This window comes from Charadrius vociferus, unplaced genomic scaffold (assembly GCF_000708025.1).
Source record: "Charadrius vociferus isolate BGI_N301 unplaced genomic scaffold, ASM70802v2 scaffold1183, whole genome shotgun sequence".
Taxonomy (NCBI): Eukaryota; Metazoa; Chordata; class Aves; order Charadriiformes; family Charadriidae; genus Charadrius; species Charadrius vociferus.
In genome coordinates, this window is record NW_009647468.1 from 57,847 (window position 1) to 71,754 (window position 13,908).

The window sequence follows — 13,908 nt, forward strand, 5'->3', positions numbered from 1 at the left end:
AGTAGGTCGAGGGAGGTCATTCTCCCCCTCTACTTGGCACTGGTGAGGCCACAACTGGAATATTGTGTCCAGTTTTGGGCTCCACAGTTCAAGAGGGACAGGGAGCTGCTGGAGAGTCCAGCGACGGGCAACCAAGATGATTGAGGGATTGGAGCATCTCCCTTATGAGGAAAGGCTCAGAGAGCTGGGACTCTTTAGCCTGGAGAAGAGAAGGCTGAGGGGAGACCTTATTATTGCTTACAAATATCTAAAGGAAGGAGGATGGAGCCAGACTCTTCTCGGTGGTTCCCAGTGACAGGACGAGGGGCAATGGGCACAAGTTGGAAAATAGGAAGTTCCGTTCCAACACAGGGAAAAACTTCTTTACAGTTCGGGTGACAGAGCACTGGAACAGGCTGCCCAGGGAGGTTGTGGAGTCTCCTTCTCTGGAGATTTTCAAAACCCACCTGGATGCAGTCCTGAGTAATGTGCTCTAGGCAATCCTGCTTTAGCAGGGGAGTTGGACTAGATGATCTCTTGAGGTCCCTTCCAACTCTGAAAAATCTGTGATTCTGTGATTCTGTGAATTTTCCTGGAGGAGATGGAATGGCACGTTGCCTAGCTCTGTTTGCAGGTACAGGAGATGCTTGTGTAGCTGACAGTTGTTCTTGGATTCCCCAGTGGTTGTTGGAGCAGCTGCCAGGGCAGAGGCTTCAGCACAGACAGAGCTTTGGATGGTAAAAGCATGTCTCCAAGTCCCAAGCTGCAGGGAGCGCCTGGGGGCCTCTCTCTGACACCAAGAGAGAAGGCCCTCTGTTCTGCAGGTGTACTGTCTTGGAGGAGCTGTGTTGCCCACTGGAAGAGTTACGGTAAGAAGTGAGCAGGCTGCACAGCCTGTGTTCCTCAAATGTTATTTCTTGAACCAATTAATCTCAGACTGGTTGATGATTTGTGGCTTGTGCCAATCCTTTGTATCCATTGTGTTAACAAGGGCCATGTTGCCCATCTGCCAATATATTGTCTTGATGTGTAAAAGCCTTACTGAAATGAATTAAAATAGATCTTCAAAATTCTCTTTCTCCAAGCAATGATTTAGATCAGGAGGAGGGAAGCTCAGGGCAGGAGAGAAAATTTTGTTTCAGTGCTGGTAAACGTTTGTCGTACACATCTCAAACCAAGATAAAAAAAAATTACATCCTCTGCCATGCTCCTAAACATGGTGCCAAACCTAACTGTAACTGGTGTCTGATGTGACTCTGGATTTCCTATTTGTTTGCAGTTGGAATCATACCAGGGAGACATCTACCCCCTGGCTACTGGAGCCCAGCCAGCACTGACAGCACAGGAGTAGCTGAACGGAATTAACAAAGGCTGACACGTAGACAGCAGCCAGAACCTTTTTCAGTTGTCCAGTGTTTGTGTAAGGTGCTGTTAGTTCTCAGGTCCATTAACTTCCAGAAAAACAAGCAAGGAGGAAAATGAAATGCATAAAAATTATAGATATAGACCAAAATGATTTAATGACTAAAATATTCCCCACAGTGAATAAAATCCAGAAATCTTTCCAGTCAAGTGCTTTAATATTTTCCCCTCCAGAATTTTTAATGCATTGTTTAATGCTGGTTTTTCAATGTCCTCTGTGAGTGCTAAACAGCTGCCTACTTCCCTTCGTAGGGCCTGTTCTGTAATGCTTGAGGCCAGGCTCTGGAGCTGTGATCTCTTGGGGAAGAGACATTCCAGAAAACCAGACACAAGCCAGTACCATGACTGGAGAGGAAGGATGCCACTGGAGGAAATCCAGAAGCAAAGTAAAATCCAAGACAACAGAAAACAGGTGAAAGTGGAGAAGGAAGTGCTGAAAAACAGGCAAACAAGCCCATCAAATGGCTTTGACATATTTGAGTGCCCACCACCAAAAAATGAAAATGAGGTGTGAAAGCATGTGGGGTCAAGGGTTGGGGCTGCGGGGAGAAAAGCAGAGGCAGTTGGCAAAAACATACAATCTGCGAAGTGTCAGGAATTAAGAAGTTCCAACTGAGGGTTTGTTTTGCAGAGAATAGGCAATTGAAAGTTCAGAGCCCCCACAGCTGAGGCCTGCACTTCCAGTGCACATGTTCGCGTTCCTATCATGACCAAGTCCTGCCCCACAAAGGCAGAACAGTGTTATTACTTTCGTGATCAGTGGAAGATTAAGGAGTGAAATGACTTGCACGACATTACACAGGAAAACCGTGACAAAATCAGTTTTAATGGGGGCTCACCTTTCTTGCACATCCCCTATGATCAGGTGTCAGAGTCCAATATTCTCTGACCAGGTTCTTTTAGATATTCCACGTGTGGAAGGTCTAATTGTTTGACATCAAATTTACTTATTTGAAGATAGTTGATGTTATACAGGATTTCTAATTTAGCAGAGTGAAATCACGATACAAATGTGAGCTATAGCAATTGCAATATACGGTTCAAACACAATACCAATCTGATCTCCATTACCGGACATAATTGCTAATTTGCCCAATACAACCCAACAGTACCATTCCACATGCTTCACCTAACATACAGAGACATTTGAAAGTCCATGCAGTAATACTTTCAGTAAGATTGTGGCTGGGTACTTCCCATGAGGGGGAGCTGCCCTTTATGTGAGAGAACAGCTGGACTACATGGAGCCCTGCCTGGGGATGGCTGATGAGCCAACCGAGAGCTTATGGGTAAGGATTGAAAAGAAGATGGGTAAGGGTGACATTGTAGTGGGTGTCTGCTATAGGCCACCCCACCAGGAAGAAAAAGCAGATGCGGCCCTCTACAGACAGATAGGAACAGCCTCACATTCACAGGCCCTGGCCCTCATGGAAGACTTCAGTGATCCAGATATCTGCTGGAGGGCCAACATGGCAGGGCATAAGCAATCCAGGAGGTTCCTAGAGTGCATCAATCACAACTTCCTCACTCAAGTGAGAGAGGAGCCAACGAAGAGAGGTGCTCTGCTGGATCTCCTACTGACCAACATGGAGGGGCTCGTTGGGGATGCGAAGGTCAAAGGCAGCCTTGGCTCAAATGCTGCCTTTGCCTCAGTCTTTACTAGCAAGACCAGCCTTCAGGAATCCCTGGGTCCAGAGAGAAAGTCTGGAGCAAGGAAGACGTACCCTTGGTGGAAGAGGATCAGGTTAGAGAATACTTAAGCCAAAAGGATGTACATAAGTGCACATGGGCCCTGACGGGATGCACCCACAAGCACTGAGGGAGCAGGCAGATGTCATTGCAGGGCCACTCTCAATAACCTTTGAAAGATCATGGTGACTGGGAGAGGTGCCCAAGGACTGGAGGAAAGCAAACGTCACTCCTATCTTCAAGAAGGGCAAGAAGGAGGACCCAGGAAACTACAGGCTGGTCAGCCTCACCCTGGGAAGGTGATGGAGCAGCTAATCCTGGGGACAACTTCCAGGTGCATGAAGGACAAGAGGGTAATCAGAAGTAGTCAACATGGATTCACCAAGGGGAAGTCATGCTTGACCGACCTGATAACCTTCTATAATGAAATGACTGGCCTGGTAGACAAGGGGAGAGCAGAGGACATTGTCTACCTTGACTTCAGGAAGGCCTTTGACACTGTCTCCCATAAGATCCTCATGGAGAAGCTGTTGATGTATAGGCTGGATAAGCAGACAGCAAGGTGGATTGAAAACTGGATGAACAGCTGGGCCCAGAGGGCATGAAGTCTAGTTGGAGGCCAGCAACTAGCGGTGTACCCCGGGGTCAATACTGGATCCAGTTCTGTTCAACAGCTCCATTAATGACCTGGATGATGGGGTAGAGTGTACTGTACCCTCAGCAAGTTTGCAGACGACACCAAACTCTGAGGAGTGGCTGATACACCAGAGGGTCATGCTGCCATCCAGAGGGACATTAACAGGCTGCAGAAATGGGCCAACAGGAACCTCATGCAGTTTAACAAGGCGAAGTGCAAAGTCCCGCCCCAGGGGAGGAACAACCCCGTGCATCAGTTCATGCTGGGAGCTGACCAGTTGGAAAGAAGCTTTGCAGAAAAGAACTTGGAGGTCCTGGTGGACGCTAAGTTGAACATGAGCCAGCAACGTGCCCTTGCCGCAAAGAAGGTGAATGGTATCCTGGGCTACATTAGGCAAAGTATTGCCAGCAGGTAGAGGGAGGTGATCCTTCCCCTCTACTCAGCACTGGTGAGGCCACACCTGGAGTCCTATGTCCAGTTCTGGGCTCCGCAGTACAAGAGAGACATGGACACAGTAGAGAGAGTCCAGCAAAGGGCCACAAGGATGATTAAGGGACTGGAGCATCTTTCCTATGAGGAAAGGGACGCTTTAGCCTAGAGAAGAGAAGGCTCAGGGGGGGATCTTATCAACATATATAAATACCTGAAGGGAGGGTGCAAAGAAGATGAAGCCAGGCTCTTTCCATTGGTGTCTAATGACAGGACAAGAGGCAATGGACACAAACTGAAACACAGAAAGTGTTGTGTGAACATAAGGAAACACTTTTTTTTACTGTGAGAGTGACTGAGCACTGCAATAGGTTTCCCAGAGAGATTGTGGAGTCTCCCTCCTTGGATATATTCAAACACTATCTGGACATGTTCCTGGGCTACCGGCTCTAGGTGGCCCTACTTGAGCAGAGGGATTGGACAAGATGACATCCAGAGGTCCCTTCCAACCTCAGTCATTCTGTGATTAAATGATGTATAGCAAGAAAGGGTGAACCTGGTAGAGTAAGGCACATTCAATACACTCAGTTAGTTATTGCTTCAGTCTCACAATGTTGTTTCTCTGCAATGATATCCATAAATTAACAGCTATAAACATAATTTTTTTGTAAAAAGATTATGTGCAACTGAAGACAAAAATAGGGTCACGTGCTAACCTACTGTATGCAAATCACACTTGCAATTTATCTCTTTGAATGCAAACTAGTAAGTTGAAAGATACGCTGACAGCTCTGAATTAATGCAATATTTAAAGCAGAAGGACTTGAGAATTTGTAGTAATTGAGAATTTTGACATTTTCTTCACCACAAGATTATACCTCCCCCAACCTAGACTAACTGCTCAAGGACCAGTGGACACTGTGTTAACTCCCCTAGGAGCAGGCATGTAAGCCTTGGCTTCATCCCATAACATGCCAGTCTACTTAGCACTGGGGCCATCAAAATCCAACATTTTACATCCTCAATGAGGAACTGCAGTCTGGTAAAGCATCTGCTTCCAGAGCTACTCATATTTTGTCTATTTTACTGTGGTGGGTTAACCTTGGCTGGTTGCCAGGAGCCCACCAAACTGCTCAACCACTCCCCCTCCTCAACGGGACAAGGGGAGAAAATAAGATGAAAAACTCGTGGGTCGAGATAAAGGCAGTTTAATAAAGAAAAGGAAAGTCCATTGAAGGAATAGAAGGAAACAAACAAAAAAAATCTGTTCTCTACTTCCCATCAGAAGGCAATATCCAGCCACTTCCTGGGAAGTAGGACCTCAGTGTGCATAGTGGTTGCTTCAGAAGACAAACACCTTAATAACGAATGCCTCCCATTCTCCTCCTTTCTCTTAGCTTTTATTGCTGAGCACAATGTCATATGGTATGGAATATCCCTTTGGTCAGTTTGGGTCAGCTGTCCTTGCTCTGTCCCCTCCCAACTTCTTGCCCACTCCCAGCCTACTGGGTGAGGTAGGGGAATGTTGGAGAGACAGCCTCCCTGCTATGTGAGCACTGCTCAGCAGTAGCCAAAACACTAGTGTGTTATCAACACCTTTCTAGCTACCAATACAAAGCACAGTACTATGAGGGTTGCTATGGGGAAAGTCACCTCCATCCCAGCCAGATCCTATACATTTGCTTACAAAACTTATCTAATGGCATAACACTGCCCTTAAAAGCACTCCATACTCAAGAGCTGCAGCTAGGAGACAGTACAGAAACAAAAACATATCCATTGAGTGACACCAGACAATCTCTTTGCCTCACAGTGAAATCAACAAATAGCTCTTCAATACTCACAAACATTTGTTAATTGCTGATGAACATAGATTGAGGAGGTAAGCAACTATCATGGTTGTTGCTGGGAATGAGCAAGAAAAAGAGCTGAAAGAGTTGAGATGAACTGATATCAGCAAACCATGAGGTCCTAGTGATCTCTCAGCTCATAGGAAATGACTTGTGCCGGTGACATTTTTTTGCACGATCCTGCATATGTTCCATGTTGTGCTAAATTCTGATGTTAACCTAGGCCAAAGATTTAGAAGGAGCCTAGTGTTTTGTGCAGGTACTGGAAGACCACAGATCAACAACAGAGGGTCATGCTGCCATCCAGAGGGACATTAACAGGCTGCAGAAATGGGCCAACAGGAACCTCATGCAGTTTAACAAGGCGAAGTGCAAAGTCCCGCCCCAGGGGCGGAACAACCCCGTGCATCAGTTCATGCTGGGAGCTGACCAGTTGGAAAGAAGCTTTGCAGAAAAGAACTTGGAGGTCCTGGTGGACGCTAAGTTGAACATGAGCCAGCAACGTGCCCTTGCCGCAAAGAAGGTGAATGGTATCCTGGGCTACATTAGGCAAAGTATTGCCAGCAGGTAGAGGGAGGTGATCCTTCCCCTCTACTCAGCACTGGTGAGGCCACACCTGGAGTCCTATGTCCAGTTCTGGGCTCCGCAGTACAAGAGAGACATGGACACAGTAGAGAGAGTCCAGCAAAGGGCCACAAGGATGATTAAGGGACTGGAGCATCTTTCCTATGAGGAAAGGCTGAGGGAGCTGGGACTGTTTAGCCTAGAGAAGAGAAGGCTCAGGGGGGGATCTTATCAACATATATAAATACCTGAAGGGAGGGTGCAAAGAAGATGAAGCCAGGCTCTTTCCATTGGTGTCTAATGACAGGACAAGAGGCAATGGACACAAACTGAAACACAGAAAGTGTTGTGTGAACATAAGGAAACACTTTTTTTTACTGTGAGAGTGACTGAGCACTGCAATAGGTTTCCCAGAGAGATTGTGGAGTCTCCCTCCTTGGATATATTCAAACACTATCTGGACATGTTCCTGGGCTACCGGCTCTAGGTGGCCCTACTTGAGCAGAGGGATTGGACAAGATGACATCCAGAGGTCCCTTCCAACCTCAGTCATTCTGTGATTAAATGATGTATAGCAAGAAAGGGTGAACCTGGTAGAGTAAGGCACATTCAATACACTCAGTTAGTTATTGCTTCAGTCTCACAATGTTGTTTCTCTGCAATGATATCCATAAATTAACAGCTATAAACATAATTTTTTTGTAAAAAGATTATGTGCAACTGAAGACAAAAATAGGGTCACGTGCTAACCTACTGTATGCAAATCACACTTGCAATTTATCTCTTTGAATGCAAACTAGTAAGTTGAAAGATACGCTGACAGCTCTGAATTAATGCAATATTTAAAGCAGAAGGACTTGAGAATTTGTAGTAATTGAGAATTTTGACATTTTCTTCACCACAAGATTATACCTCCCCCAACCTAGACTAACTGCTCAAGGACCAGTGGACACTGTGTTAACTCCCCTAGGAGCAGGCATGTAAGCCTTGGCTTCATCCCATAACATGCCAGTCTACTTAGCACTGGGGCCATCAAAATCCAACATTTTACATCCTCAATGAGGAACTGCAGTCTGGTAAAGCATCTGCTTCCAGAGCTACTCATATTTTGTCTATTTTACTGTGGTGGGTTAACCTTGGCTGGTTGCCAGGAGCCCACCAAACTGCTCAACCACTCCCCCTCCTCAACGGGACAAGGGGAGAAAATAAGATGAAAAACTCGTGGGTCGAGATAAAGGCAGTTTAATAAAGAAAAGGAAAGTCCATTGAAGGAATAGAAGGAAACAAACAAAAAAAATCTGTTCTCTACTTCCCATCAGAAGGCAATATCCAGCCACTTCCTGGGAAGTAGGACCTCAGTGTGCATAGTGGTTGCTTCAGAAGACAAACACCTTAATAACGAATGCCTCCCATTCTCCTCCTTTCTCTTAGCTTTTATTGCTGAGCACAATGTCATATGGTATGGAATATCCCTTTGGTCAGTTTGGGTCAGCTGTCCTTGCTCTGTCCCCTCCCAACTTCTTGCCCACTCCCAGCCTACTGGGTGAGGTAGGGGAATGTTGGAGAGACAGCCTCCCTGCTATGTGAGCACTGCTCAGCAGTAGCCAAAACACTAGTGTGTTATCAACACCTTTCTAGCTACCAATACAAAGCACAGTACTATGAGGGTTGCTATGGGGAAAGTCACCTCCATCCCAGCCAGATCCTATACATTTGCTTACAAAACTTATCTAATGGCATAACACTGCCCTTAAAAGCACTCCATACTCAAGAGCTGCAGCTAGGAGACAGTACAGAAACAAAAACATATCCATTGAGTGACACCAGACAATCTCTTTGCCTCACAGTGAAATCAACAAATAGCTCTTCAATACTCACAAACATTTGTTAATTGCTGATGAACATAGATTGAGGAGGTAAGCAACTATCATGGTTGTTGCTGGGAATGAGCAAGAAAAAGAGCTGAAAGAGTTGAGATGAACTGATATCAGCAAACCATGAGGTCCTAGTGATCTCTCAGCTCATAGGAAATGACTTGTGCCGGTGACATTTTTTTGCACGATCCTGCATATGTTCCATGTTGTGCTAAATTCTGATGTTAACCTAGGCCAAAGATTTAGAAGGAGCCTAGTGTTTTGTGCAGGTACTGGAAGACCACAGATCAACAACGAAATACTCTTCTTTCTATGAAACTAAGATAATTTCTATAAATTGGCTTCATTCGATATCAGGATTAAATACTGTAGTCAGCCAAACTGTCTTGGGTCCAGCCCTCTGGACGAAACCCAGCTACTTGTCCAGGACTAACAAGCTTCTACTGTCACCTAGGACTTAAGAGTCCACACAATGCATCTAAAAATATTTAATAGTCATCTCACTGTAAAGAGTAGTCTAGGTCATACAAGGACATTTGAAAATAAAATCCAAGAGAAGCAAAAGGCAGATGCAACTGTCTGAATCCAGCAGCATCTGTTAAAAAAACATTGACAACTATCTCTGCTTCTCAATGACAGCTGGCTGTTTCCATGCAGTTCTCCACACAAGATACAAGGTCCTTAATGACTATTTACCAGTAAAATCTGAAAGTAACTAACAGAACCTACAATAAACTTGAGTATAAATTTGACTGTTCCTATTGCTACCCAATAATGTAACAGGAACCAAGATTCAAAAAAAAAAAAAAAAAAAAGGGGGGAAGAAGCTCACGCTGGAACAAAAACTTACAAGAAAAACATTTTGAATGGTACAAATGCACGTGAACTTCTTTAAAGACATCACTGAATTCTCAAGCTCTAACAGCCTTTAGAAAAACATACGAAAAATGTGTCAACTTTAGTGTCATAGCACTAAAGATGGCAACACATGTAGATATGCCTCCTGACAGTATTTTTACTCAGCCCCTCCAAGAACCAATTGCATGTCAGTTTGAAACGTGTCAGCCTGCAGGCTACTTAGTGTCAAATATAGGTATAAAAAAAAATAAAAAATTACTCTTTTGTGCTGTCTTGCCAATCTCGCCTTAGTCTCCTCCAGTTCTTTGTGAATCTTCAGTACATGCTTGTTCATTTTACGAATTGTGGAATGTAAGATTTCCCAGACATAGAACCTAGGAAAGATGCAAAACCCAAAAGAGTAAATTGCACACTATTCCAAGACAGAAAATGTACAGGTCTGCTATAATTCTCAACTCTTCTTATTCAAACCATCAGAAACAGGGCAACTTTCTATTGCTACAGAGCAAGTTAAACTAATAAACAAGTAGAGAAGTGCACAACACTGATCTGAAATATACAACATTTCATGGTTATTACCTAGGACATCTACTGGAGTGAACAAACATTCAATATTAAGAAAGCATATCACTCACTTCTTACCTGCACTTTGCACTGTATTACCAAACCAGCCCTTTATTTCAGAATCATTCTGCAACACCACTAGCATCATGCTGCCAGGTCTGCGCATTTTTTCCCACACTCAGTAAACAATATATCTGAGGGTGATGCAGGATACATGCCCTAGGTGCAAGCTAAGACTCCACCAGGCTAGCAGCTATACAACAGGGTTAATGGTTCTTGTCCAGAAAAGGTCCTAGAGCTTCTCCTTCCACTTTGGCAAACTACAGGCTACTTGCATGAATCTTGCTAGCATAGCTTTTTGCAGGACATAGAAATGCACACTGCAGCTCAGAGGAAAATAGTAAAGCTTGTGTTTTAGGGAAGCAACACAATTTTATGTACAGTTTAAAGCAAAATAATGAAAGTAAAAACTGCAATTATTTTAAATTAAAAAAAAATATTATTCTAACCATTTAAAATAAAAAGTTAAATAAAAAGCAACTGAAGACACAAATTCCACACTTGTTACCTAGTAAAATCATGTGCAAGTTCTGAAGAGAAGATCCAGTTTGCTACTGCAGCACAATCAACAATCTGTGTTCGAATCATCTTATCCACAAGAACAGCAATCATCTACATTTTGGGAAAGACAAGATGGTCATTCCTACCACAAGAAATGGTCAAGTTTACATGCTGCAACATGGAGTCTGTGAAATTACTGCGGGCTAAGGTACAACCAGTGCTGGGTTGTATGAAAAACTATTAGAGTCAAGTTTGGTTTTATGCAACTTTGCAAATACATTAGTCAAACTAATAGGCGATTTTAAACACTTCAGTAAGCTAGTACTGCTTAAAGTAGACATCTCATTTGCTGAACCTAAAAATGCTCAGACTAGGGGAGCTGTATCAATCATGCCAAGTATACATTCACATTTTAACAAGTTGTCTTTACTCCTCATGAGAGTGATGACTTCACTTCTCATTCAAGCGAGTACTTCTGCTATTCCCAAGAGCAAAAATACAAGAACTGAATTTTGAGACAAGGCATCAGAGAAGCAAGTCCCAATAGTCAACATCAGAGTATCCAACCAGAAGACATGTTCCTGTTACATAACCACAAGGTAACAGCAACTGCTATCCTACTTTGGACTGCAACAGTCCCCAACCACAACCATATGCTCTTTCCTGCAGGACCTCTTGATTTTAGAATGAAACCAGCACTGTATATAAGTATTTACAACAAGACCCTACCTTGATGAGGCTTGTGGGAAAATGAAGCAGGTAGCTACAAAAATTATCTTGTGATTAGAACAGCTTTGTGCCATTCAGAAGAAAGGGCCCATCTTAATTATTCATGTACTCCATACTGCAATACCCAAGAAACTTAACCTGCAACATATTTATTCTTGTAATCATCCATTCTCAAATAGAATAGGGAAGTGAAAGAAAGCTCAATTTAAGGTAGAAAACTAAATTAACAGAATGAACCAAAAAACTCATGACTCATTTCTCAATTTCCAAGATAGCTTTCTATACGCATTTGTCTTAAGAAATTCATCCTGGCATTATCCAGATTATCTAGTTTGAGCCTTCGTGTAACACAGACATAGGAATTTGTGAAAGTATTTGTCTTGGTTTGAGCGACACGGGATTAATTTCTCTTTCAGTAATTTTACTTTGCAATAAGGTCTCTTCTAATGCTAGGGAAAACTGCATTTTTAGAAGACTCTAGTGTCTGAATTTGTGAAAATATTTACTTTTTAGCCAGCTACGGTATGCGGGTTTCAAGGTCTCAGTATTTTCGAGCTCATCAGATGCGGGGACAAGGAGAAGCAAAACCCAGGCACTTGACCCAAGCTGGCCAACAGGATTATTTCATACCATGAATGTCACATTCAATATAAATTAGAAACTTTGCTGCGAAGCTCTCTCTCCCCTGATGGCTGCCATCCTGAGAACTTCTTGACCTGCTACCAGATCCCTGAGGCCTTCCCTTCCTCCCAAAGCTGTAGCACTCACAGTGTCCAACATTTGCTGTCCACTGCTGGGAGCGCACAGCTTCCTACTGATAGAATTGGTCAAATATAATCCTTGTATATTTTATATTGGTATCAGGATCAATATTGGTTCTTTAGTATTATTAATGTCAATTATCTAGTCTTATTCTATTAAGTCTGTTTATATTTCAACCCTTGGGTTTCCTTGTTTTTTCCCTGATTTCCCTTCCCAGGTGGGGAGGGGGTCATCGGGTGATAGAATAATTGTCTAAATGACAATAAATTGTTGTTGGTTCCTCAAACCACAGCAGTATTCAATCTTGACGATAAAGTTTCCTTTATGACATCAAAGCCTTTGTGTCCCCAGAAAATAGTTGAGGCTGTGACCATTCATAATTTAAAGGTTGATGTTTCAGGTAGGAATTTAAATATATATTTAATATCTGCTTCTTTTGATTCTTTTATTTAAGAAGCTGTTTTACAATATTTTACCTCTCTTTCAGGGCCTGACTTTTAAGAATATTAAAAGTAATCTTTTAGTAACCCTAGAAAATGGGCCTTAGGCCCAGTAGCAGATGGAAGGATTCTCCAGCACTCAGTGAAATTACTTTTGAAAGTCTGGCTCATGCAACTGAAGCACCAATCACTTCCAGACATAATATCATATATTATAAACACACCAGGGAGAAATATCCAAATAACTAATGCAGAAAAATTGAACACATGTTTCTTACTGATCTCCATTTATAAAATGATGACAACATAAGGAAACAAAAACTGCTGTGAAGAAATTGCATGTTTTAAACAACTAAGGTATTTTTCATAGTTCTTTCAGCACATTATTTCATCAGACTCAGGAATGAACTTTAACCATGGTAGTGTCACAGACGAATATGTTCTGAACATTTGTTGAGAACAGATTTACTTGCTCTGTCTGTGCATAACACTGATTCCAACCTGGTCTTTGTGGCCCATTGTGATTGCTAGTGAAAAACCACACAAGCGCTAAATAACCAGGTTCTCTCTTCAGCCTACTTCTGTGTTACAAGATCTACATCTTAAAAAGCATAAAGCATGAGCACACTGTTCTAATATTGAAATTTTGAAATTTTGGTTTTTAAGTTATTCTCTGGTAAACCAGACATATCACAAAGCTGAGTGTCTTCTACACTGAACTTTTACCTGAAAGTCTCGCTGACAGAGACTAAATTTGATGTCCAGTTTAAGGCACTTAACAGTATTAAAAACAATATCAATTCTTTTAAATACAAAAGACAGTATTTTTAAGTAAACAAAGGAAATTGTAATGCTTTATATTTTAACATGACATTCTGTGAGCGGACACTTCAAAAAAAATCACAGAATCATAGAATTGTCTAGGTTGGAAGGGACCTTGAAGATCAAGTCCAACCATCAACCTAACACCGTCAAAACCACCACGTCTACCAATCTTTTAAATAACTCCAGGGATGGCGACTCCAGCACTTCCCTGGGCAGTCTGTTCCAATATTTGATAACCCTTTCTGTGAAGAAATTTTTCCTAATATCCATCCTAAACCTCCCCTGGCATAACTTGAGGCCATTTCCTCTTGTTTTACCCCTTGTTACTAGCGAGAAGAAGTCAACGCCCACCTCTCTACAACCTCCTTTTTAGGCAGCTGTAGAGAGCGATAAGGTCTCCCCCGAGCCTCCTTGTCTTCATACTAAACATCCCCAGTTCCCTCAGCCGCTCCTCATAAGACTTGTTCTCCAGACCCCTCACCAGCTTCGTTGCCCTTCTCTGGACATGATCCAGCACCTCTGTCTTTCTTGTAGTGAGGGGCCAAAAACTGAACACAGTATTCAAGGTGGGGCCTCACCATTGCTGAGTACAGGGGGACAATCACTTCCCTAGTCCTGCTCACCAGACTATTCCTGATACAGGCCAGGATGCCGTTGGCCTTCTTGACCACCTGGGCACACTGCTGGCTCATATTCAGCCAGCTGTTGACCAACAGCCCCCCCCC

At 43.1% G+C, this 13,908-nt stretch overlaps 1 protein-coding gene across 1 annotated transcript in view; it reads right to left on the reverse strand.

Moving 5' to 3' along the window:
• LOC104282599 (nuclear cap-binding protein subunit 1-like) overlaps positions 1-13,908 on the reverse strand; it is a gene marked incomplete at its 5' end in the record, with an annotated part of 66,775 nt that overhangs the window by 27,440 nt on the left and 25,427 nt on the right. Inside the window, 2 exons of the mRNA XM_009880704.1 lie at positions 9,562-9,676; positions 10,435-10,538. Coding sequence (XP_009879006.1) covers positions 9,562-9,676; positions 10,435-10,538 — 219 coding nt within the window. The remainder of the gene's footprint in view (positions 1-9,561; positions 9,677-10,434; positions 10,539-13,908) is intronic.